Source organism: Condylostylus longicornis, unplaced genomic scaffold (genome assembly GCF_029603195.1).
Source record: "Condylostylus longicornis isolate FDR11 unplaced genomic scaffold, ASM2960319v2 ptg000074l, whole genome shotgun sequence".
Lineage (NCBI taxonomy): Eukaryota > Metazoa > Arthropoda > Insecta > Diptera > Dolichopodidae > Condylostylus > Condylostylus longicornis.
Genome location: NW_026578042.1, coordinates 110,136 through 136,704, shown reverse-complemented (window position 1 = coordinate 136,704; position 26,569 = coordinate 110,136). Strand labels below are relative to the sequence as shown.

The 26,569-nt window shown below is 26.2% G+C and overlaps 1 protein-coding gene across 7 annotated transcripts in view; it reads left to right on the top strand.

Annotated features, from left to right (window-relative positions):
- LOC129612541 (cilia- and flagella-associated protein 410) overlaps positions 1–25,992 on the top strand; it is a 67,865-nt gene extending 41,873 nt beyond the window's left edge. For 3 of the 7 annotated variants that reach the window (XM_055526196.1, XM_055526194.1, XM_055526195.1), the window contains exons 4-11: positions 17,140–17,313; positions 17,407–17,626; positions 20,386–20,502; positions 21,015–21,149; positions 24,395–24,517; positions 24,721–24,932; positions 25,440–25,530; positions 25,596–25,992. In XM_055526196.1, the coding sequence (XP_055382171.1) occupies positions 17,140–17,313; positions 17,407–17,626; positions 20,386–20,502; positions 21,015–21,149; positions 24,395–24,517; positions 24,721–24,932; positions 25,440–25,530; positions 25,596–25,649 (1,126 nt within the window). In that variant the 3' untranslated portion in view covers positions 25,650–25,992. The remainder of the gene's footprint in view (positions 1–17,139; positions 17,314–17,406; positions 17,627–20,385; positions 20,503–21,014; positions 21,150–24,394; positions 24,518–24,720; positions 24,933–25,439; positions 25,531–25,595) is intronic. The other 4 variants (XM_055526197.1, XM_055526198.1, XM_055526199.1 and 1 more) reach the window with 4 other exon arrangements.
- Positions 25,993–26,569: the final 577 nt, after the last annotated feature.

The window sequence follows — 26,569 nt, the reverse complement described above, 5'->3', positions numbered from 1 at the left end:
GATTATAAACATAGAAAAAATTTAATTCAACACTTATAGTACAAACATTATGTCATAGATGTCGTGACGTTTCGAAATTTTCTTTAATTAATCATGTAAAATCCTATACATATGCATACATATATACTTTAATCCCCATAAGAAAGTTAGAAAGCATGCAATTAACTGTGATCTTTTTAACCTTTTCGTTTCTTTAAAAATATTATTTTCATTGTTTTTTATTAAAATCACATACATTTAACCTTCAAAAATGTTTTTCATTCATGTATTTATGCTCATTTATGTACATATATACATACACTAGTATGTATGTCTTTTAAATAATTATTCTTTTTAGCAATTTTCCAAAAAAAAAAGAATTAAAAGCCATTAGTTTCGTTCTTGCCTCCTTCCCCCTTGTACAAGTTAGTTAAGGTCCCGTATGTCACCCAAAAATACTAAAAATTCAATTTTTTTGATTATTTATTGTAGCGAAATCACAAATATTTTTTAAATTCTGCAAACACATATGGGTAGGGACATGCTTCTTTTATAGCAGTACACCACAATTGAACTTAAAAAAAGACAAAATGATCGTTAAAATTTACTGTTATTTAAATCACGTTTTTTCAAATTTTTAACACCGATATTTGACAATTATTCTGATTGTCTGTTTTAATTTTTCTAAACAGCAGCATGTAGGAATGTGAAATTTTAGCAGTTGTTAGCGCTAGTCGTCGATAATTTATTTCATGAGAATAAAATATTTTTCCACAATTTCTACAAAAGCAGAAAGTTATCGGTGGATATCATACCATTAGAAAGTATAATAACTCTTATTTTACTCATTAACGCTTCTTCCAATTTTTGACTTTTGCTAAATCCTAAAGGTATGCAACTTGATATATTTTGATCAAGGGAAAAGTGCTTCTTTACCAAACATATTGGTTTGATCCAACTTTATTTATTATTTCCTATACAGATTTAACTAGATTTATCTTTAATATAATTTATTGTCATATTTTTGGTTTTAAGTAGATATCTCCGCTAATACATATGTATGTACGACATGAAATTAATGTACGTGGGTAGTCGACATCATTTTCTCAAATTAGAGCTTCAATGTTTTTAATTAAAAAAAAAAGATAATAAGTATAAGAAGTATTTTGCCATATAATAAAGCGTTTAATTAAATTTTTACAGATTTCCGTTTTAAATTAATCGAAAGTCTTTTTTAAGACAACGTATTATACGCGTTTAAGTATGATTAGTCATTTTAAACTTGTTTTTCCGTTCCATTAGACGGATAACATACTAACGCTGCATACGTTCATTTTTCGAAAATTAGGTTGATTTTATGTGTAAACTAAAGTGAAATTATATTGAAGTCATTGCCATTTCAAATATACTACATAGTACCAATAAAATTGAAAGAAAAACTTGAATGCGTTAAAAGTAAAACTTGTTAAACGCATTTATCATATCTTTAAAAAATGGTTATAAAATAAAAAAAATCGCTTTTAATTCAATTTAAAAAATATTTTTTTTTATGGATTCTTAAATATAAAAATAAAATTCATATAAATTACGATATTTAATTACTGATTTTATTTTCATTATTATTATTTTTATTACAATTACTTTGGAGCAATTTTTTTTTTAAGCAACAATTTCCAACAGTAGTTCTCTTATTTTTAATTTATTCGATCGCAAATTTTTATTAATTTTTATGCTTTATTTTTTATTCAATGTGGTATTGCGTGCCTTAACTGTTAGTTGCTGCTGTCTTCATAATATTTTTTTGTGTGTTTGTTTTGTTTTTTATTTATGTATGTAATTGATGTACATATTTTACTTTTAATTAAAAACTATTTACATACATACATATTATATCTATAAGATTAAGAAAATTGTTGATATACAAAACGATGTGCCCCATGAATAAATTATCACTTTTAAATAAGCTGACAGACTCTGTATAAATTTATTGTTTAGTCATGAGAATAGATTCTTTTTAATTTTATTCTTAATCTTATATATTTTTATTTTAATCGTAAAAATTTTTCATTTTTATCGTAAATCCCAATTATTAAGTCAATTATATGAGATTTTTTAAATGAGTGATTTGTTTTTGGTGCCGCGTTCGTAACTCTCATATAAGTAGTGCACTTTCTTGGCCCTTGTTCATGTAATGAAAATCGAAAACATTCTTCAGTTTTAAATGGTTTTGCAAAGTGGTGAATTCTAAAATGAGAAAAAAGTCACGTAATAGTATAGAAAATTTGTGTGCATCCTGCTATAAACTGGCTGTGCGTCTGGGTATTAGAGGGTTAAAAAATTTTTATTTTAAAATAACATTAATATATGTGCGTAGTTCTAGTTAGGCTATACAACAAGTCGTTCATTTTCGATAAGATTTATAGACAAGTTGATATCAGTAAAGCTTTTTGATTATAAATGTATAAAGGCGGTTTAAATTAAACGAATAAGTACCTAATAAAAAATTTAATTATTAACAATAATAATCTTAATTTAGATAATTTTCGAATTAAATCATATCTATTAAATTGAATTATGAATACAAATAGATTATTCGATTATAATTTTTCCCAAATAGTTTCCAATTGATGTAAATGTCAAACTGTTTAGAAAATAAAGTAAAATATTTCTAAAACTAAAAATGTTAAGTACGCAATTAAAAAGGAAAATTACGAAATCTATTTGTAGTTCTTAAATTTTTCACTCAAAAAAAAAAAAACGTTCCCACAAAGAAACTAAAAGTGTTAAAGAACAGAAATGATTCAATTCACATCTAAATTTGGATATTGCAAGGTCGACCAAACGTATCACTTTTTATTTCTTTCTCTGTAAAAAAAATAAAAAAATTATTTACATAAAATACAATTATAAATACATAATATGTATATGTACATGCCTATATAACTGTGTATATTTATGTGTGAATATAAACATCTCCAATTTAGCAAAGTAAACGGGCTATTAAATTTGTTGTTCTTTTCTTGCGCACTGTTTTTGTTTCTCATTTTTTAATATTCCAATTGCGTATATTAAAAAATTCACTTTTGTTTTTTTTTTTGTCTTTCTCATTCTGATTGTCTGTTTTAATTCTTCTCTTTTTTTTTGTATTTTTGCTATTTTTTTTGACGTTTTTGGATTAAATACAAAAGAACAAAATAATCGAAAATAGTTTTGCCTTTTTGCCTTCATTTGACGCATACTTTTTGCCTTTATTTTCGAATTAAAATGAAATTCTTGAAATTATTATAATATTAAGGATGATTAAAAATGTGGATGGAGGATTATAATGATGTCTCACTTTTTACAATTTTGAATAAAAATATTTCATATCCTCTTTAACTCTTTAAAAGGAGAAAGAATTCGAAATGTTAACAGTCGTACATATTCACATACATACATATGCATATGTACTTATCCGAAAAGGCAGACGTAATGGTATTTGTTTTAATATTAAAGTGCTGGCTGGCTAAAATGGTACGCATAACAATGTCAAAAAAAAAGACATTACATTTAAAATTAAATCATCAAAAATAGTTTTCGTAAGGTAAAAATAGAGTATAAAAATAAATGCAACACTGGTACATACATTATATAAAAAATAATTAAACTAAAATAAAATTTTTTTTTGGAAACATTCTAAAATTAATGCGAATAAAATTATTCTGCCTAACAACTGTAATAAATCTTTGAAAGAAAGTGTTCGGAAATCCAATATTTACAAATTAAGGCGCTTCACCTTTTTAACCGCAGTTATTTTCAGATTACCAAGCAAGGTCAAGATCATTTAAACAAAGAAAAATAGGCAATCGTGGGAGATAAATTATATCTTCTACTGAATCTATCACGTCATGTTGCAGAAGAGTTTGGAAGAGTTCTCCATCATATTCCATAAAAGTGCAGGAAGGTAAGGCCGGTATTCTTATCAAAAATCAATACCCGAGGTCATATTAACAAATGACCATGACATCGTTTCTTTTGAAGTTGATGGAGAAAATACTCCCACCCACGGAAAACAGTTCGCCAATCGGTCGAGAATGTCTACCGAGTTTTTTGAATCGATATTAGGGATTGGTGTACCGTACAAGCAGTCTGATAGCGGTTAGTATAATGCGCAGAGCTACGTTGCTAATTCAGTTGTTGTTGTGATGTCGTAGCTTACCGAATGCAAAAGGCTTTACACATAATCAGCGACTGGACACAAACTGAATTAACCCTGACAAAGCAGTTATTGTACCATTTACTAGACGACGGAAATTTAGTTTGCATCTGATGTTCTTGGAGGACACAATTATTAAATCCTCCATGGGAATCAATTTTTTTTTGGAGTGAAACCTAATAAGCATTAAATTGGGGGCTTTCTTTTTAGAGGAGTCATCGACAGATCCGCTCAGGCTCTATGGCCTAAAATAGTGCATTTAGCATTTATTTTTATTCTAACATTGTTCGACCAATTGTTCTGTAGTATAGTGGCAGAAGGCCGGGTAGGTGACGTCGCGTGTTGCTCTCACTCGACTACAGCGCCTTGCGTGCCTTAGTATGGAAGAATATCTCCAACAATCTCGATATAGGCTTTCTTGGACATGGCTCTATTTCATGTTCGCTTGTAAAGATACCACTGCAAATAAGGCAATGGAAAGATCTAAAGCTTGCTGATTTTCAGGGTCCCCTTTGAACTGTTAGGGAGCTCTCCGGTAATCAGGACATGGAATTGTCCATGGACTTTTGTCCGAAGTTGAAAAACATAGTAAGGAACAATTACGCATTGCAAGACGGACAAATGTTTCCTGATTGAGCTGAATTCTAGAACTATAACATTACTTCTATATCAGAATATTTTAATAACGGCTATCATATATTTTATAGATTTTAATACATTAGCATAAAAATATTTTCAATTAAAATTTAATGTTATTTTAATTATAAAATCTAATTTTGAGGGTAAATTTAATTAAATTAATTAATCTATAATAATAATTAAATTGCGTTCTTTTTCGATAGTTTACCGAATAATCAGATTATAAATACATTAACATAAAATCGTAACATTGTAGCATCAATTTAACAATGAAAAGAATTTAATAGAATGTAGAGTAGTTTCCTATAGAATTCTAATTAGATTTTTATTAAAAAGTTTTTGCTAAATGGAAGCTTAATCTTTTCTACTAAAGCATATCTAACCTTGGTAACTAAAAGGTCAAAAATGATATTCTTTTTCTTATATTCTGTTTAAAATAAGGCCAGAACGAGGACATTCAAATATGTGTGCTTGTATAAAATTAAATCTTTTCTATAAAATCTCTACTTTTTCTTTTTAATAATTATATTGTATAAGAAAAAAAAAATTAAAAAAAAAAAAAAAAGAATGTAAAAAGGTTAAAAATCAATTCATAAAATTTTCAATATCCTTCTAGCCTAAAAAAATCACAATACAATATTTTTTATCTATAATATTTATTCAATAAAAATCTATTCTAAGAATTGACCTTTAAATAAAAAATAAACTAAGATATTATTATATCACGTAAGATATCTAATTAAAGTTTGGTCTGAATGGATTTTTGTGAATTAAAATAATAAACTATTAAAATATCTCTATGAAAAATTTTATGTAAAAATTACTATAGATCTACTAATGTTTTTGCTCTTCTTTTCCGATGTTCTGCACAAAAATCAAAAATTCAAGAAAGTGCAATAATGGAAAAAAATTGTTTTGTGGCCGCAAAATTAGACGAAATACGAAGATGGTCAAATAATGGGGAGATACTGAAAATATTCAAAAAACATTTGAGTTTTTCCTATAGAAGACTAGGAATTCACAAGAATTTTTAAACTATGTTATGGTTATGAAAGTCATGTATGAATCAGATTAAACAATAATAAGGGCTTGAACTGTTATAGCAAATATAAAAAGAAAATGGAGAAGAAAATTTCTCAGGAGCATACAAATAAATAAATTAAGAACCGTGTGTTGACCGCAAATAGAGCTAATACCATTACTTTCCTGTTTTAAGAATCATAAGCATAAGTTTTAGAATTTTTAAGCTAAAATTTTTTAAAAGTTACATTATTTTGTTTTGCTTGTTAATTCGCACATTCTCTTATTTCCTATAATTTATAAATATACAAATATACTTTTTGAATAACAAAATAGAACAATAGAGCTATTCACTATATAAAAATAGTTCCTCCTTATAAAATTTTCAAATTTAATTCTACTTCTACGATATACTCTCCCCTAAACGTATAAAGTATCTTCTATTTTCATCGACTAGAAATTTAAAATAGAAAATTTATATGTAGATAATTACTTAAAGATTTTAAGACGACGATTAAGTTTTGAACAATGAAAAAGAAAATTTTTTGAATTACAAGAAATTTCCTTTGTTTTTTTTTTTTCAAAAAGTACAAAAAAATAAAATAAATTCATAAACAATAGAATAGAAACTGTGATAGTTAATGGCACTACAATAATAATAACAAAGAAATCAAGTAGATTTCTATTTTCCAATAGAGTCTCTTCTAAAATCAGGAATTATATTTTGTATACATAATAAAAATAAAAATTATAAAAACAAAAAATTATTGATTAAATTTTGATGGTAATTTTCTATTATACTTGGACATATAACTGAAAGGTCAATTTTGATCTAACAATATTGGCTATTGTATTTTAAGGAAGAAATAAAGGTATTATTTTTTTTTGTAATGAGGCAAGTTTGAATACAGTAATGAATTTGCAACCCATCCCAAACTCATCTAAAAATAATTTTGATTTTAAAATTTTAATATGTAATTGTCTAGTACTCTAGTACTTTTGTACAAAAACTAATTATAGAAAATTAAAATTTCTATTAAAATTTGTTAGAGAGTCCGCAGTTTTAAATTATACCAATAACACCAGTATATTGAATATATAGTAGAATTGAAAATTATGGCTAAAACTATTAATTACCATTTGTATAGTTCAATAATGAACACAATTGCAAATTGTTTAAACAATTTTTGATTAAACAGAGAAAAAATTGAGTTGAATATTTTTGGTATGAAAGATAGAATCAATGTGAGTTCTACTGAGGATGCTATTTTGCAATTTTTTAGTGTACTTAGTATATTCTCCTGTGAATGAATCATGTACTCTACTTATTGACATCATTTTGCTGGAAAATATTTTATCGCATATAGGCTTTAGAAATTCTGTTTAAAATTGGTTTGTGTCTTAACTGAAAACCCGTATGCAGATAGTTTATTGATGTTATTAATGCTCCCCAAAAATATTTGATAGCGGTGTTCGGCAGGAGTCTTTACTAGGCCTAACTTTATTTTGAAATATATATGATATAACTTTTTGAACAAAACTTTATGGGTAGAATAGCAGCTTTTGTAGATGATGTTGCGCTCACATATCTAGGAGTAAAACTTTATTTGATCTATAGAATGGTCATATGAACTATGTTTTGTACATACTTAGACGTGGGGTTAAGGAGAATGCATTTACGATTAGTGGCAAAACAAAATAAATGTTGTTTAACCTTGCCGAATCGTCTTTTTTTGATATTGTACTACGCTACGATATCATTCAGCAACTTATTTTTTTTTATGTTGATACTGATTGAGCGAGTAGTTATTTTGATGCTCAGCGAATCTATACTTTTAAATACGTTAGACGTAACTTTGGATTCAAGGCTCAATTTCAATTACAATTTTTCAAAAATAAGCTTATACTTCAAAACGTAATTCAGAATTTGCAACATTTTTGTTTTAAATTTTTTTTTATCAAACTAGTAAAAGACAAAGAACACAATTTTATAAATTGAAATCAGAAAACTATAAATAGTTAAAGTTGAGTTAAATTTGAAAATTCAAAAACCAGATTAAACATTTTTAACTTGTTTTTTCTTTCCTCTCCTACAACATCGAAAACTAACATATTCTACATCATAATATTCTTATACATATATTGCACTTTATATATTGTGTAAGACATGCGTTTTTTACCCACATTCACAATATAATAGTAGAGAAAAATAGCTACTTGACTTCATAACTATGCAATATGGAAAAATATAAAAAATACAATCAAATTTTCATTCAGTTTCAAGTGAAGGGCATTCAGTTTTTTATTTCAGGTCGCAAAAATTGTAGAGTTTTACATTCTAGAAAAAATGTTAAGAAACTAGAAAAAAAAACAAGATAAGAACAAAATAAATTGCATAAGTTTTTATATTGTATGTTGTTAGAATTAGAAAAGTTGCACAAAATGTTATTTATTTGCATTGTAGAATGAAATTCAAAATGCTGTTCAGTTTTTATTGAATTTTATTGTATGTACTAGTTTTATTTTTAGCAAAAATTTCCAAATTAGGCAAAATGTTTGTGTTTTTAAGTAGCTATTTTAACTTATATTCTTGTTGTTCGCTTAATTTGCTGATATTTTTATTTTTGCATGATTAATATAAAATATTTAAATCATAAAATGAGCTACAGGCGGGGGATTGAGGTCTTCGTGGCCCTTCTCAATTCGACTCATAAGATCCTTTGTGATTCGCGATCCAGTTACATGGGCATTATCCCCAGATCTCAATATTATGTCCAACTGTAGTCGTGCAACCCCTGAAGGGGTCAAAAAGCCCAGCTGGAAGTATTTGAACTTGAACCAGGCCACAGCCTCAAATTCGTATAGTAGATGCTCCGCCGTCTCGCGCTTTTCCAAGCGTTAACGACACAGTTTACTCTCCATCTTGCCTGTCCTTGCGTTTACTCCCAGCAATTGGGAGTTGAGCTCTCTTTCCGCCAGCCAGACCACTGCAGTCTTTTTCATGTATCGTAGGTCGCCTTTTAATGAGATGGTGGGGCAGTTCAACAAACTTAGTTTGGGTTCCCGGACACAGTGGGACTTCGGGGAACTGCAAGGCGGATGAGCTTGCGAAACATCGAACGATCCTCAGAATTCTACCTGGAAAGGAGAACCTGGGCATGCCTCTAAACACTCACAGGCTGCTGTTACGCAGCGCTTGCAACGCAAGTTTAGTTTTGGCTACAAGGAAGTTGAGGACAAAGCTAGACTTGCGTCGCACAATGCATATGATGTCTCTCCGCGGCCGCCTCGCAAACGAACTCTGTAGGAGCTGCTGTGACGAGGAGGAGGAGGAAACGGTGACCCACCTGCTGCGCTCGTGTCCGGCGTTGGTGAATTGAAGGCAGAGGTTTCTAGGGTCCCGCTTTTTTGGGCGGGCTGCGGACCTAGCGAAAGTAAATGCTAGGGATCTTGGCCGGTTTCTGAGAAACTCGGGCTGGTCGTAATGAGGGAGGCCGTGCAACCTAATCTTGCCTTTCATTTTCAGATGAATCATGGTGAAAAAATGTTCATCAATGTCTAAAAGAATTTTACGACTCAACGAGATCATCCCTCTCCCACACTCCTTGGGAGGCCGCGCACTAGGCTACCTTGAATTTTTTGGTCTGCTTAACGGTTTTGTTGATTATTATTTTTTAATATAAAATAATAATAAATTGAATTGTAAACGAGCAAATATTAACAATCTGGAAAGTTTTTTACAACATCTTCTTTTTACATTAAAATATTTTGAATATTTGGAATGTGCTTTTCTCTAACCTCTTTTACTTATTCTAAATTTAATATCTATTTAATGTCTATTATAGACTTGTTGTTTATTATTACCATATAAAAATTACTTTACTTATCTATAAAATAATTTGATTGTTTTGTTGAAAATAAAATGCGAAAATAATTGCTTATAACTGGAGAAAAACAAAAAAATTAAACTAAAAATATAAATTTCATTGTTTTCTATAATAAAATACAGGAATAATATTTAAGTTGACGCTGTTGCATCTTTAATATTTAAGAATTGTAAAAAGAACTGTAGAGCTATACCAGTACATACATACAAATGAATAGTTTTATGAAAACAATTTCAAGCATCATGAGCAATTCTGTATGTAAATATAACTCTTATTATATGAAAAATTGTTAGAAAAGAAAATTTAATATCGCAGTTTCTCATATTTTTAATATGAGAACCTTTTTTTTTGTTTTTAGGAAAAATGAATTTTTAAACGAATAGAGAAAAAATTTCTTGTTTTTTAATATATCGAATTTAAAAACTGTTTTACAGTATAACACATTTTGAAATTTTAAGATTTAAGAATTTGAAGTGAGCTTAATTTGTAGAAAATTGAATGTAAAGTTATGAATCATGTATATTTTGTGGGTTAAAGATTTCAGTTTTCATATTAATTTATACAGAGAACACTCGTACATTTAAGTTCATTCAGAGAATGTACGGTTCTAATGATATGGTTCTAATGATAGAGAATGTACGATTCTAATAAAGTTACTGATAATCTAATGTAATTATAGTATACTCTAAATACTCTAAAGTCTCAATAGTAATTATTTTTTATCACTCCGTGGATGGTAGAATAATGAATCTGGCAGAAAAATAAATCAATTTCTATTGCACAATAAAGTGTTATACAAATGCAGTAAAATTACATCTACTAGTATATACTAAAAATTTCATAAATTCAACTTTGCAGATGATTGTAAAATAATTAGCAAATTTTTAGCTAATTTTAATTCGTAATACTGTTGAGTGTTATTTGTATTTTCTTAATTAGTCAATAAAATAAAAATTAGTTTGTAATCCCAATTTCCTAATTATAAAAGAAAAATTCGAAAATATTATGCAACATTTTTATTTTTTTTGGAAAATTTCTCATTTAATATTTGCCGCATCAAAATTAAAAACCCATTTAAAATTGGTACTGTAATTAATATAAAATCTAATTAACATTTTAATATGATCCGAATAATAATGTGTAATATAACGTAATGTTATATTAAAAATGTTAAATAACTTATGGTTCTGTTATACCTTAATATAAACTACCTACAAACTCGTATATCTGAAGTTAATTTATTTAATTTATTTTTAGCTTTATTCTCTTTGGTGCATTTCGTATAATAGATATGTGTATACGTATGCATGTGCAACTGTATATTATGTAAATAAAAAAAATATTTTTATAAGTAAAATACTCTTTAAAGAATACCTGGTGATAAGTTGACATTATTTGTTGTCATAAAATTTATAATCTCATTTTAAACATTTTTTTTTTCTCTCTCGTTTTTTTTTTCTTGGAGAACGAAAAAACATACTCTCAAAGGCTTAAGAAAAAAATCCCTTATAATGCAAAATAAGATAATCCCGTAAATTTTTTCTGTTTCTTTTTTCTGCAATTGAATTTATATACTTATGAAATTAATTTTGCATTATTGTTGGGGTTGCCAATATTTGCAGAAATTTATAATTTCGTACTTACATGATTATGAGGATATCATAATAAAAATGTACGAGTAGATGGCACAATCAATACCGAATAGTAAAATAGAGAGTGATTGAAGGGGATGAACTAAGTAAAAGGCTAGAATATAATAAAAATCTGTTTCGAATATAGTTTAGGAATACTGTGAATTTTTCAAAATTCGTGCTCGAAAACCATTCTTTTTTTGTGTACTTAACGTAAGTTATACGATTTTTTGACTATTGTGATGAGGTTGTTCTTAAAATAGAGGTAATGTATGTAGAAGGAAAAAAATACTGTTCTTCCGAAAAAAAACAACTCATTTTAATGCAATTTAAAACGAAAATGAAAATTTTTTCAAACCTTCAAAAATGGTTTTACTGTTTTTAATTTCTAATATACGGTCTTGAAAGCCGCATAATTCGAAATCAACTTCTTGTACGTTACAGTTCTGAGTTAGTTCAGCATCTTCATTGATCCCTACCATCTTCTCAGTTATTTGTAGTACATTCTATTTTATGTTATTCGGAAAATCATATAGGTACGCTTGGAGCAACAGGAGTATATAAAATATTAAAATTATTTGTAATGGAAAAGTATGACGTCCTTTGAGAAATTACGGTATTTGAGATCAAAATTTTTATATCTTAAATTTATTAAATTATTAAGGGATTTCCTTTTGACATAAAATAAAATTTTTAATATTATTGATATTGGGGGAGGATTGGTAACTCTTACTATTTTACACATTGGTATTATGACATGTAAAGTATCTGATTTTATATTTTAATGGAATAAACATAATATAACAGTTCGTATAAGAGGAAAAAAAAAAACATTGTTGTTTTTCTTAAATAAGGCGTTTAAGAATTTTGCTTTTCTTTTTCCTTTAAAAATGTTTTTAAAAATTAAAAAAATTAAAACGAAATAAGAGACTGTCTTCTTCATGGGCACTATAAATTTTATGTTCTGGCTGTCATACCATATGAAATAGAATCTATAGTACTTGTAATATTGTTTTTATTTTCAAGGTTACCCCCCAACCCGGTGTACGTATACGTTGTACAACACTAGAATATTAAAAAAATTTGTCAAAATTTCCGACCTACTTAAATTTTCTTTTTCATTTTGTTTTCGTTTTTATTGTCCATTTTTTGTTTTGTTCTTCCTTTCTCTAAATTGGAAACTTGAATCTAAAATTATAAATCATAAATTAAAACTAAAAAAAAAAATAGAGGATGGTAAAAAAGGAAAAAGGAAATCGTTTTGATTGAAATTCACTTTTATTCTAACAAAACTACTTTAAGCTTATCAGTTAAAAGAATAAAGGATAATATACAAAATTTCAAATATAGGAACTTGTGTAAGTAGTAGAAAAGAAAAATGAAAATAATTTTGAATTAATTGCTTTTAACGTGGTCCGGTTCCGGTATTTTTTTTTTCGTAATTACTTACTTATTTGAATAAATTTTAATAATTTTCTTGGTTTTTCCAAAAAAAATCGGTCATTTTTCTGTATTTAATTTTTATCATTCTTTTTTAAGTGGTTATTAAAGAATACTGCTATGATAAAACCTGAAATAAAATTGCTTATTTGAAAATCTAAGAAAAATGAGGAAAAATAGAGTTGACCGTGTCAATTCTGTGATACCCGTACGAATTTGTTACCCTATGTGCTAGTAAATATTCCATAGCTGACTATCGGACAGACTATGAATTTAAGTTACCTTATTACCATATTAAGTTATACAAAATTTCAGTACTGTGGTTTCAATATTTTCTAAGATATGGCGAAACTATTATTGAAGTTTTGTGGCAGCTACCACAAGTGCTCATACCACAAGATCTTTTAATGAATATAGCTGCCATTTTACCATATTGTATTTTGTAAAATTGTAGTACAGTATGTTGAACAGTTTTTAAGGTATAGCCAAATAAATTTTCAAATTGTATGGTAGCTACCATTAGAAGGAGCTAAACATTTTGAATGACCTTTATCAAACTCAATTACCCTAACGTTTGTGCGAAAATTCAATACTATAGCTTCTATAATTTCTTAGATTTATAGCCAAATAAATTTTGAAGTTGTACGGCAGTTACTCGAATCAGTACTTGGTGAACTTAGTTCAATTAGTTTTTGAGTTGAATAGTTGAGACGGAAGTTATCATTGAGTTTATATCTGAGATCATTATTTCTTAGCGTTACAAACGGTAAGGCAAATTTAATATACACTTCGAGCACACATTCGTACAGGTATAATAAAATATGCGGGCAAGAAAAACAAAACTGTATATAAAATCATTTTGAATATTTTATGAATTTTCTTAAGAAGAATTGAATTGGGTCATAAAAAAGAAAAATAAAGGTATTTTGTGGATAATGCGAAATAAGTATATGTTTTGAACAAGCTTTTTAAATATATAATCGGAATGTTCCATATACGTATATAATTTATTAGAAATGCGAGCTACTTAAGAATGAAATTACAATATTTATTAAGAGCAAAAAAATAAGTAGAAAATAAAAACCATAAAGCAAAAATTGATTAAATATTTGAGCTTTTGAAGAATTCCAACTAAAGGATAATAGAAAATTTGTTTAATATTTGACGAATGAGGTCAGGTCGCATGCCATAAAATCCCATGTACGTACATACAACCTGTTGTTTCGTTTATTTATTGGCATTCATTAAAGACTTTGTAGAATAAAAGACTAGTTTTTTAATTAAAATTTATAAATTTTTAATTTTTTTTAAAAAATTAAGTGCGTTTTTATTAATTTTATATTCTTATGTTCGAAGAACCTGTCTATATTTTCATTAAAAATTTGGAGGTCAAAAAATCTTGTTATTAGAATGTGCACTTTTTTTTTAAGTATAAATTGAAAATATTTGAAAAATTTTAATTACTAATAATCTATGCTTGTGTAGAAAATAGTCTATGAATTTTTAAAACTCATATAAGATGAAAAATAAAGACAGTAATCCTTGACATACTAAATAAAGGACTTATGTTGAAATTCACTCATTAATTTCAAATTAAGTAAATTTTCTTCAGAATTATTGATAAACTTTTAATAAACTGAAAATTTTGACGATTCATCATAAACTTAAAAGAACTAATGTAATACCATTACAAATATCCCGCGAAAAATTGTCATACTCTTAACAATTATTTAAAGGATTAAAGAACTTTCTATATAATACAACAAAGTATTTATAACCGGCGAAAATGGAAATAATTTGAAAGAATACTGTAATTAATACAAGAATAATGTCAGTATAGAACTTGGAAATGGCGCATATCATTCAAAATAATCTTAGATTTGTATTGCTTGATAATTTGACCATTTTAATATTTACGTATAACGTTTTGTGCCCTGTATTTAAAAAAAATTGCTATACGAATACTAGTATGATGAATCAAAAAAAATATTTTGATTGATGTTATTAAAAGTGAAAGGATAAAATTGGGATTTCACGTTTTCTTTTTAATTTAAATAGGTTAAAAACCTTTTTGATAATTGCTATTTGAAAATAAGTAGGTGTTTAATAAGGTCAAATCTCGCTAGGTGTTATTTTTTATGATAAACTTAAGGTCTTAGAAGTAGTTGAATATATTTACGATTGAAGTGTTGCTTTATTTGAAATTGCATTGAATTGGTCGTCGTTTCAAAGGTAATTTCATTATATTACTCTCATGTGGAAACCGACATCACTATTGGACATCATTTTTGCTAAGAAAAATTAAAAAGCAGTGATTAACTATTTTTTTGTTTTATTGGTGTGAAAAGAAAACTTCCTTTTATTCGGAATAAAATACTTTTATTTTTCGCTAATATATTTCGTGCGCTACATACGCACTTTATCAAAGCTGATTTTCTTCTAATTAAGACAACAAACAATAAAAATTGAAATCTATTAAAATTAGGAATATTATACCTGACTTAATATAATCTACCTGACTTAATCTAGAATTTGATTATTTATTTATTTTTTTTTTGTTATTATTTACAAATTATTTAAATTTATACCTGTTTTAAACCTTAAAACTGGTCAAATAATTAATTTAAAGAGCCAAGTAGCCGTGTTACCTTCGTCCGTGTTTAGTAGGCAGTCCTTGTTTGATTTGTATATCTGCATGCTTTCATGAACTTCTCTCCTGTGTTTTCCTTTAACTCTTTTAATACCTTTAAGGTATCTTCCGTGATTGTGTGATCCGTTTCATAAATGTGTTTTGCAACCATAGAATTGAAAATCCGGTTAAATCCTACTCTCCTTGCACGTTTTATTTCACTTAAATGTTCCTTAAGTCTTGTTGTAACGGGTCTCTTCGTTTGTCCTATGTAAAATTTATCGCAATTATTACAGTTGATTTTGTACACACCACATCTTTCATGTATCTTCAATTTGTCCTTAGCCGAATTTAACAAACTCCCAAGTTGATATTTACTATTGGTTTCCGATGTCCGAATATTGTGTTTCCTTAGTTGTTTATTTATCAAGTTTGTACAGTGATGATCATAACGTAAAGATGCCCATGTTGTTCTTTGTTCTTCCAATATCCTGTTCTGTTTAAACAATGTGCTCATATTCTCCTGCTCAATTTTTCGTTTTTTCTTCCTAATGAGTTTGTTAATACGTTCAGTAGAATAACCGTTCTTCACAGCCGTGTCCAAAATGAAGTTTACTTCGGATCTATAGTCGTGTCTGTCCATCGGTGTGGTTAGCATTCTATGGATCATAGAGTTGAACGCCGCCATTTTATGTTTCGTTGAATGGTACGAGTCCTTTGGAATGCATCTTTGTGTTGTTGTTTTCTTCCTATATATCTTGAATCCAATTTTTTCAGATTTTCTTTTCACCAATATGTCCAAAAAAGGCAACACTCCATTTTCCTCAATTTCGAACGTAAATTCGATGTTTCTATGTAATTTGTTGATGCATCTGTTTATATTCTCCAGTTCTTCCTTGTCCACTATCGCGAAGACGTCATCAACATACCGCATCCATATTCTAGGCATCAGAGAATCCTCCTCCATTCTTTTTTCCAATTTGGACATAAATAATTCTGCGATAAATGGTGAAAGTGGATTGCCCATCGATACTCCCGATGTTGTTCTGTACATCTCGTTTCTGAATTCGAAGTAATTCTCCTCCATGCAAAGTCTTGCTAATTTGTGGTGTTCTCTTACTTTGTTGTTCCAATTTTCTGTTTCTGTTTCTCCTTCTTGTGTTGATAACCATACTTTCAAATATTCAAGAGCTTCGTTAACTGGAACACTAGGAAAGAGCGCTTTGACATCGAACGATACCATTAATTCATCAGGACCAATCTTTAAGCCTTTCGTTTTTTCTATAAATTCCTCTCTATTCTTGATAGAACAGGAACGGAAATCCATTTCCCCAAATCTTTTCACGAGCCACTTCGCAATTTTGTATGTTGGGGCGCCGTTAGCGGAAATGATCTCCCTAAACTGCTCACCTTCCTTGTGAATCTTTGGTAGACACACCAGTTTCGGAACTGATGGATTCGGCATCGTCAAGTCGTTGATGTTGAAGTCCAGAAACTTACACTCTTTTAAAGCAGTGATTAACTATTTTCTCCATCATCTATTCTTATGTGGTAGTGTTTTTAGACAATATTTTATTGAAAGACACTGCCAGTACTCTGATTACCAAGTGCCTTATGACTGTTGTCTCCTTTTTGTTCAAAATTTTCCTAAAAAATAAATTTGAAATTTAATTATTTTGGCATTTCAGTATTAATTTTTTATTTAATTTTGTTTTTCAGTGTTAATAAAATATCGTCTTTGGCACCGTTCGAAGACTGCCTTAATCTTCAAGAATTATATTTGAGAAAAAATTCAATCTCAGATATTAATGAAATTGCCTATTTACAAAATCTTCCAAATTTAAAATATTTATGGTTAGAAGAAAATCCATGTTGTGATGTTTTAGGTTCAAAGTAAGTAAATTATAATTAATTTATTATATACTTAAAAATTTGTAAAAATCTTTTCTAAATTAAAAATTAATGTTATGTTCATCCTATATATAGTTATCGTTCAATTGTGTTACGAGCATTGCCAAATCTTAAAAAATTAGACAATGTAGATGTAACACCGGAAGAAATCGAAGAAGCAATGAGAATGACAGTACAGCGAGATGAAGAAGTTTATGAAGATGCACGTGAAGTACAACAACAGCAACAACAACAGCAACCACAACCACAACCGCAACAACAGCAACAAAGAAGAAGTCAAAGTCCCAGTAAAGAAGTAAGTATACAAAAAAAAAAATTTTTTTTAAATTTTAAAATGTAGAGAAAAAATAAATTTTAGTGTTTTTTACATTTTCTCTATAATTATTAATGAAATTAACTTAACTTCATACAATTATTATTATTATATTTTTTTAATTAATAACTAATTTAGTATAATATTAGAAAAAAAAAAGAAAATAGAAAAAGTAATTATAGAAAAAGTAAATTTTGTATTCGAGCATTTAACCATGTGTTATGCCAGAAACATTAATATTTATTTTTTGTTTTTAAGTTTATAATTATTATTAATATAATTTAATTTTTTAAAAATTTATTTTCTCCCAAAAAAATAATTAATAATTGACATTATTTGAATGTTAAAATGCGTGAACAAAATCAAATTGTCGTACAAAATTGTTTCCTGTTCTCCATTTCCCGATATTTCAATTCGTCAGAATAATAAATATAATAGTGTTGCACTGCACTAATGCTCTCTATGTTCGTAGCCCTAAAAAATTGCAATGAGCGAAACGCTCTACTAAAGAGAATCCTCTCTTAACAATTTTTGTTTTAGATAAATTTATTTTACATATGCCTAATTAAAAGAGAGCTCCAAAATTGAGCACAAGGCTCAATACTAATTTACAGTAATTTGTAAGAATCTTAGAAAATAAATTAAAATCACAACAATTTGACAAGAATTAGAGTATGTTCGCAGTTTTTACTTATATACAAAAGATTTGTTCAATTTTAAAATAATTTACAAGACTTTTTAAGTTTTTTTAACATCATTTTTGCGTATGCGTGTTATGTATGCGGTGCATTATAATGTAAAATTTGCTTAACAGTTGGCGTTGTGGTTTTGTTCTCGGTTAACAGTGAAAGTCGTCCGAGAACAACATAATTTTATAATGATAATTCGAAAATGTTTATTATAAGTAAGAAGATAACATTAAATTTTCATCGTCTTAAAATATAGAAAATTAGAATTTCAATTCCGAGAATTTTATATAAATTTAAATAACAAAGAATATTAAATTTTATTGACATTAATAAATTTAGTTTTTATATGTATGTATGTTTCCTTCAAAATTTCATTATATAATACGGGAATTTTTGTTATTTTCGAAACGTGCTCTGAACAAAAGGATAAAATTAAAATTGATCTTTGCATAGTTTCTTAAAAATTTTTTTTTGTATAACTTTAAAAAAAAAATAAACTTATTATTATTCTTATCAATGTCATTTTTAATGGAAAAGAAGGAAAAATTTCAAACAATATAAAACTATACGTTAAAACACTAAAAATACATACACATATACAAATATTTTCCTATTTGTTTATTTTGTTCATAGATTTTGCGTAAAAATTTTGTTATATCCTTAAAAACTATACTGAAATCTAATACAAGAAAACAGTGAAACTATATTTTAAGAGAATTATAAATATTTGAGGCTTGTTCACACATACGACAAAATTTCCGGTCTAATTTGAATTTGATGAAAGTCGTATATGTATGTAAAACCCTGTTTGACATTTTATCTGACAAAAAGTAATAGAAATTGATTCTAATCAAATTAACTCTCAAATTTTTCAAAAGTAAAATGGTGACAATTAATTTTTTGTAAGAAGTTTGAAGCGGCGATCAGCTGATTTTTATTTTGATTATAATTTTCGTAGCAAAAATTATTAAAGTTTGACGTAAAATTTGATCACCATCAGATAGTTTGAGCTTAATTTGTAAAGACTCATGAGGCATTATTGTACATTTAATCCTTGATTTTGTCGTATATATTTAAACAGTATCTTCAAGAATTTTAATTCGGCTAATCTAAAACTATAGTGCATAGTGCATATAATTATAGTGCATATTATTCAAGCTTACCAAAAAATTTTCAAAGAAATTTACAATATTTTGATAGAAGTAATTTTTAGCTCATTATTATGCGAAAATATACTTGAATTTTCGAAAAAATTGGATGATTAATTTCGAAATTGAATGAGTTCGATAATTTTTATATTTTATTGGTTAAATTTTTAATTGTCAAATTTTCAAATGTTTTATAAGAACCAGAACCTTTTTATTCACTCTTGTTTATAACAGAATGACGCCTTAATATATGTATTTCAAAAAATGTAGATAGGTTCATTTGAATTTTTGTATCTGTACATGTATTTAGTAGTTAATTTGTGATTTTCGAAATAAGAAAATTCCATTTAAAGAATATTTACAGTTCTTGTATTGTCCTTGAAAGACAACATAATTTTTTTTTCTGATTTTCTCCTTCAATGAAACAAATCAATGTCAAGAAATTATGTTTTAAATATAAGAATGAAAAAACAACAAAAAAAAAACATCCCAACAAATTAATGACTTTTCTGATAGTGTCACGCAATGTCGTCGTTGTCATCGTCGTCGTCGCTGTTGTAATCGTCGTCGTTGTCATCTTTATTTATTTTTATTTAAATTTATTTATTATTCTTATTTATTTTTATTTTAATAATAACAGTAATATATAAATGCTATATTAATGCGTAATAATAATTAAAAAAAGAAAAAAATATTTTACTGTTATTATTTTTTTTTTGTTTTGTTTCTTAATTTGTTTATATTGTTTTCTTTTTTATTTTAATTCTAATTTTTTTTTATATTATTAACAATATTATTATAATAAAAACAAACTAACTTTTTTCTAAAAAAAAACATTAATAAAAAAAATACTGAACACAAAAAAAAAAAAAAAAAAAAATTGTTATGATCCTTCCACCATCAGCAATATCCTTCCAGTAGCCCATCAGAAAATATTGAAGAAATTTTCACTGAAAATATTATTCAATCTGCGGCATCGTCTTCACCACCACCACCATCACAACCACAACCACAAGTACAGGTACTTAGTAAAAAAAAAAAAAAGAAAAACGAAATTTGCAGAAAATTTTTTTTTTTTTAATTTTTTTTTTTATTTTTTGGTTTTATTTCTTATTTTTCTTTTTTTTTTTTTTCATCACTTTTGTTGGTCTAACTTCGATTATGTGTTTCCTTCCTCTTTTTGATTTTTTATTATTTTTTTGCTTTTTTCTTTGTTTTGTTTTTGTTGGTAATTTTTTGTTCAATGGTTTAGGCTATTGGTAATTTGTCATATTTTTTTTATTAAATTAATCACTTATTAATTATTAAACATTGTCATTTATATTTTAGTCTAATAAGAATCTTTATAGTTGTCATAATATTTTAACTGTTATATACATATAGAAATTAATTTTAATTAATATAGAAAATGCAAAACTAATAAAATAATTACAATAATTTTTTTTTTTATTTAATTTTTTCTTTTCATTTCTTTGTTTTTTTTTTTTCATTTTGCACAATTTTTGTTTTTTTTTTATTAATAATAATTTACAGAGATCACCACCAAGTCAGGATTATTCACCACAGGAATCAATACATCCACCATCACCGAAGTACAATAATAATAATAATATTAATAATAATAATAACAATAACAGGGATAATAGAATGTCTTATCATCAATATGATGTAAGGGTTTTCATATTTTAATCTTAAAAAAAAAAAAAATTTATACGCCATTTTATACAATACATAAAATTGACATTGACATTTAAATTGAAATTTTTATACATTTCGTTGCACACAATGAGAAAACTCAATGTGAGAACAAGAGAAATATGCTTGAGTGTTAACATGAATGTGTGTATAGAGTTTTTAATTAAGTCAATATTGTCGAGTGTCGACCAGTGTAAACAGGCTCTGTTTAAAATTATTGTGAATGATTGCATAAATAATGGAATTGTAAAAAAGGATGAATGATAAAAATTATTTGGAGGTTAAATTTTTTATTTTAATTATAGAATAATTAAATTTCATTGTATTTAAAACAAGAAAAGCTTAGAAATGAGAGTCATACACCCTTAATTTATTTCTGCATAATTGTTCATTTGAATTAATCGAATATCGAAGCCACTCAAACTTTAAAATAAAAAAAAATTTATTTTAATATTAACAAATTTTACAAGTGCTTCAAACGAGTTTCAATTCTTATGGTTTTCGTTACAACTTTATTAAATTTATTGAATTCAATACCCTATATATAATTAGATTTGCTAATAAACCTTCCTTACTCGTTTACATGTTGAAGTTCGAAATAATAATAAATACGAGAATCAAATAGGTTTTTTTTTAAAAATATTCTTTAGACTTGGTATCGAATGGTATCGAAGTGCATTTTTAAACCCCTAATTAATTTTAATAAAATATAAATGGCAAATTTTGTGGTGTAAGTCAAGAATAACCACTTTATTGATTAATAATTTTTCTACATCATTTTCTAGAAACAAGCTCCCACTAATAAATTATAATTTGTAAAAAAACAAGAGAAAATAATATTATTAAAGGACATTTTTACTTTGTCATTATATGAAAAATGCATATAGCATGATTGTATGCAATTACTAATATTGTTGTCTTTTTGAAAAAAACTAAATTTATATATATTAGTAAACATTGAGCGAATATTATTAATAATGTTCTCCCTTATATTTTATTCAACAGAGAAAATTTGTATAGCTATATAAAATGAACGATCAATAATTTTAGTGTGCTATTTAAGGGAAAACACTCCCAAATACACCAGTCTATATTTAAGAGAATATGTTGTGAGTTGTGAGGGGTATTTATATGAAAATTTATTATCATATGTGGCTTCTTAGATATTTTTATGTGCAAAATTATGGGTTCCATAATTTCAAATCCAAATATATAGGTTAATATCAATATTACAGAATTTCAATACAAAGAAATTTTAAATTTCATGCTATTTCTTACATATTCCAGGAATAGTTTTAAGTGTTATATTCCTTTGAATGTGACGTAAGAATTCAGAATGATTGCAATATATAGTATATAAGGGTATAATGAACAATTTACAGGGTATGATAAACAATTTTTATCATTCGTCCCGTTTATAGGCAATTTATTATTTATGACTAAATAATAAATTTAATTTATAGGAAGTTGATTATTGTGAATTTTCACTGTAATTTGACCGATATTTTAAATGACAACTTTAAAACCATTAATTGGGAACGGGTTTTTAAAATATCACTGATATATTTTTCTTGAAAAATATCCTTGAATTTTTTTAAATTACGTTTGATGTCGTGCACATACTTAAAAGTTTAATACTCATTGCAATATTGAAAAAATTTTCAAAATTTTTAATATTGTAAAGGAAAGCAAGCACCTTATTCTAAATGTTATAAATTCGATATTTTTATAACCTTCAAGTGATGGCAATAAAATATTTCATAATGAAGTTAATTCATAAATCTAAATCTTATATCTAATATCTCACGCACAATACCTCATTAATAAAAAAAATTGAAAATCAATAAAGTTTAAATTCATTCCTCCATAATTTGTAAGATTAAACACACAACAGAAGGACCCAAAATGGCTGGTCTACAAAATAATAAAATTTTTAAATTTTTCTTATATAAATTTATTAAAAAAACTTTTCGGTTCTGTTAACCAAAATAAATTTCGTTTAAACACAATTTTACAAAGCGCACTATTATGATATCAATTACCCATATATAGGTCCTATCAGAACTATTATCAAACTTTCATTCTGCTCTAATTTAAACAAAAGTATTCATTCATATTATAAGTGAACACTTACATTAAATTTTCATTTTTCCATTTTACTCAAAAATTTAGGGAAAACTTACACAGTAACTATAGAATAATCTGATAACTTAATTTGTAAAAAAAGAAAAATTAAATTACGCTGTTCCAAAAAGCTGTTAAAAGGCTAAAATATATTTCCTATTTATTTAAGTGTGTGTGTATAAATAAGGTTATATATGAGTGTATAAAAAAAAATAATTTCAACTTTTGCTTAACATCAATGAATTTTTTGAAGTTTTTTTATTGAATTATGCAGAGGAAAAAATTTCAAAATGCATTTTTCTGTTCAAACTGCTGTTGTTTTTGCTTATATTTCTAATTTACGATAAGGATAAAAAATCTATCCTTATTTCGATGATTTTGTTTAAATTTTTTCTAAATTTTTTTAAAATTTAATGTTGAGGTTTTGTGTTGGTTTCTATAATGGTAAATGAAGTTTAAATAACTTGCTATGGGAAGCTTCTTTTACTTCTATGAATTGTAAAAGGGTTCTGATATTTAATGAATTGTTGTTCTGTTATAAAACAAATATAGTTAGAAAAACTTAAATTGTATGTGCCGACACAGCATAATTTAAATAATTTTTAGTAAAGTTTGAGCCAATTTGAGCCAGTTTGAGCCAGTTTGAGCCAATTTGAGCCATTTTGAGCCAATTTGAGCCAATTGAGCTAATATATGTTTGCCTAATAAGCTGTAAATTGAGCCATTTTTTGAGTGCCACGAATCATGCTTATTTAAACAATATGCCAAAAACGACTCTTTTCTCAAATTTACATTCAATTATACCAAAAATTTTATAAGTAAATTAAGAAATTTTAAAATTTCTGAGTAAAATTTTTAATATTTAAAGCACAATTTTATTAACTTCAATTTTTTTAAATAAGACAAGCTTCAAAATACACTTATATATTCTCGGCTAATATTTTATTCAAAATAATTATACTAATTGACTAATTATGGCTTAAATTCAATACCTAAAATATAAAAAAAAATCAATTCATTTTAATAATTCTAATAAATTAATAAACAAAAAACAAAACTTACATCATAATTACTTCATTTATATATAAAATCAGAGATCACCTGGATCTGAAGAAAGTAGTCCTTATAGTGGAGATCGAGGTAGTGGTGGAGGTGGCGGCGGCGGTTATAAAGATCGTGGCCCCATTCCACCTAGTATGTCTACACATTCAATGAAGGTATTTATAAAAAATAAAAATTTAAAATAACACTTTTTTTTATGTTTTGGTTTCTATTATGAAAAAAAAAAATTCAAATTCTAAAATGCTTTATCAATATATTTTTGGAAATTGGCCTCATATGTATATTATAAATTTATTATTTAATTTCGTATTTGAAATTAAAATTGGATGCAATTAAATTTTATAATTTTGTATTTTAGGAATATTATCAATCGGATTATCAAAAACCACAGCAACCATCACATTATCGTCATAGTCAAACGGATCTTACAGAATGGGATGAACATCAGCATCAGACACAAAATGGTAGAGGTGATATGCCTGGTAGAAGGGTTGGAGAAAGAGATGAAAGGTATAGAAATGGGAACGCTAGACATGATGATTGGGAAGACAGAGACGAACGTTCAAGAAGGTTAAAAGAAATTTTTCGCAATTTTTCATATTTCAAATTTTTAGAACCCCCCCAGATATTTAAAAAAAAAAAAACTTTTTCTTTTTCCATATTTTATACATTTCTTGGAGGGGGGAATATTTTTTAATCTAGATATTTTATAATTATTTTTTCCATAAAATTTATTTTTCAACCTCTCATTCGATGTTTTCTTTTTCTTGTTTTAGAATTCAAATTGATTATTCTAAATTTATTTTTACTATATATATTTATTATACCATATAATTATACCATTTTTATATTTATTTTACTTCCGATTATTTTATGCATTTACTATTCCAAATTCTGTATGTATGTATATATATATAAGTTTAGAAACTTAAACTGTGAGTAAATTAAAAAAAAATAAAATAAATACCTTCAAACTTCTTGTTATTAAAGAGACGATTAAATAATTTTTATAAAAAATAAAATTTGAAAATGTTTTTTAAATTGAAATTAAAATAAAAATTATTATTGAATTTTCAGAGGACATGGTCGATATAGTGATACTGCAAGTGTTGTTTCAAATGCTGTCTTAAATCATTATGCCGGTTATCATAGAAGACCAGTGAATAGGGTAAAAATATTTTAAAATTTATATTGAAAAATTTTTATTTATTTTAATTTTTTTTTTTATTTTAGAGTTCAAATCTGCTATCTGCAACATTATGTCTGGTTAAAGAATTATTATCCTAGCCTTGAAGTTGTTGAACATGCTGTACGTTGCCGAATCGATGAATTATCAGCTGACTGATGAAATCGACGTTTGCCATCTTATTGAAGAAAGAAGTTGGCAAAATAATTTTTTTTTTGTAGAACTATGTCGTTGTAATATTATTAATGCAATTATTTAAAAAAAAACAAACAGAAACAAATTAATATTATTGTAATATTTAAAAACTTAATATTTTTGTTAAATTTTTTAACATTTTCTTTTTGTAACAATTTTTTGTTTTTAAATTTTGCGTTTATTTAAAAAAAAAATTAAAATGTTTGTTATACTAGTAGTTTTTTTCTTCACTTTATTACTAATTTTATTAACAATGTTATGGTATGCACAACTATTTAGAATTTATATATTATTTGCATACGTATAACAAAATTTTTAAAACTATTAAAGAAACTATGTTAGTAATTAAAAACATTTCAAATAAATTAATTAGAAAATTAAATTCTAATAAATTAACTACAATAAATTAGATATTTGTACTCTTATCACAAGATGTTTACACTATTAAAATTTGTTTTTAGATAATTCTGAAATTATTCAAGCTTTATAAAATATTATAAAATATTATGTTCGCCAACCAATGTAATTATTGTAAAAAAACTTTCAAAACTTATATCCTATAATAATACGAAATAAGATTAAATAACTAAATTAAATTGAAAATGTTAATTGATTAAATTAAATTATACTTTTGTTTTTGTCTTATTGATTAATTCGGTTCAGAATCAGCAATATGTTTATTGAATATTTTATTATTCTAATATTTATTATATGTTATATTATAATATTAATTTTTTGTAATTTAATGTATTTGTAAATTATTTCATTAAGTTTTTAAAATGAAAATTAAAACTGAACTTATTTAAAAATGAATATAATTACACAT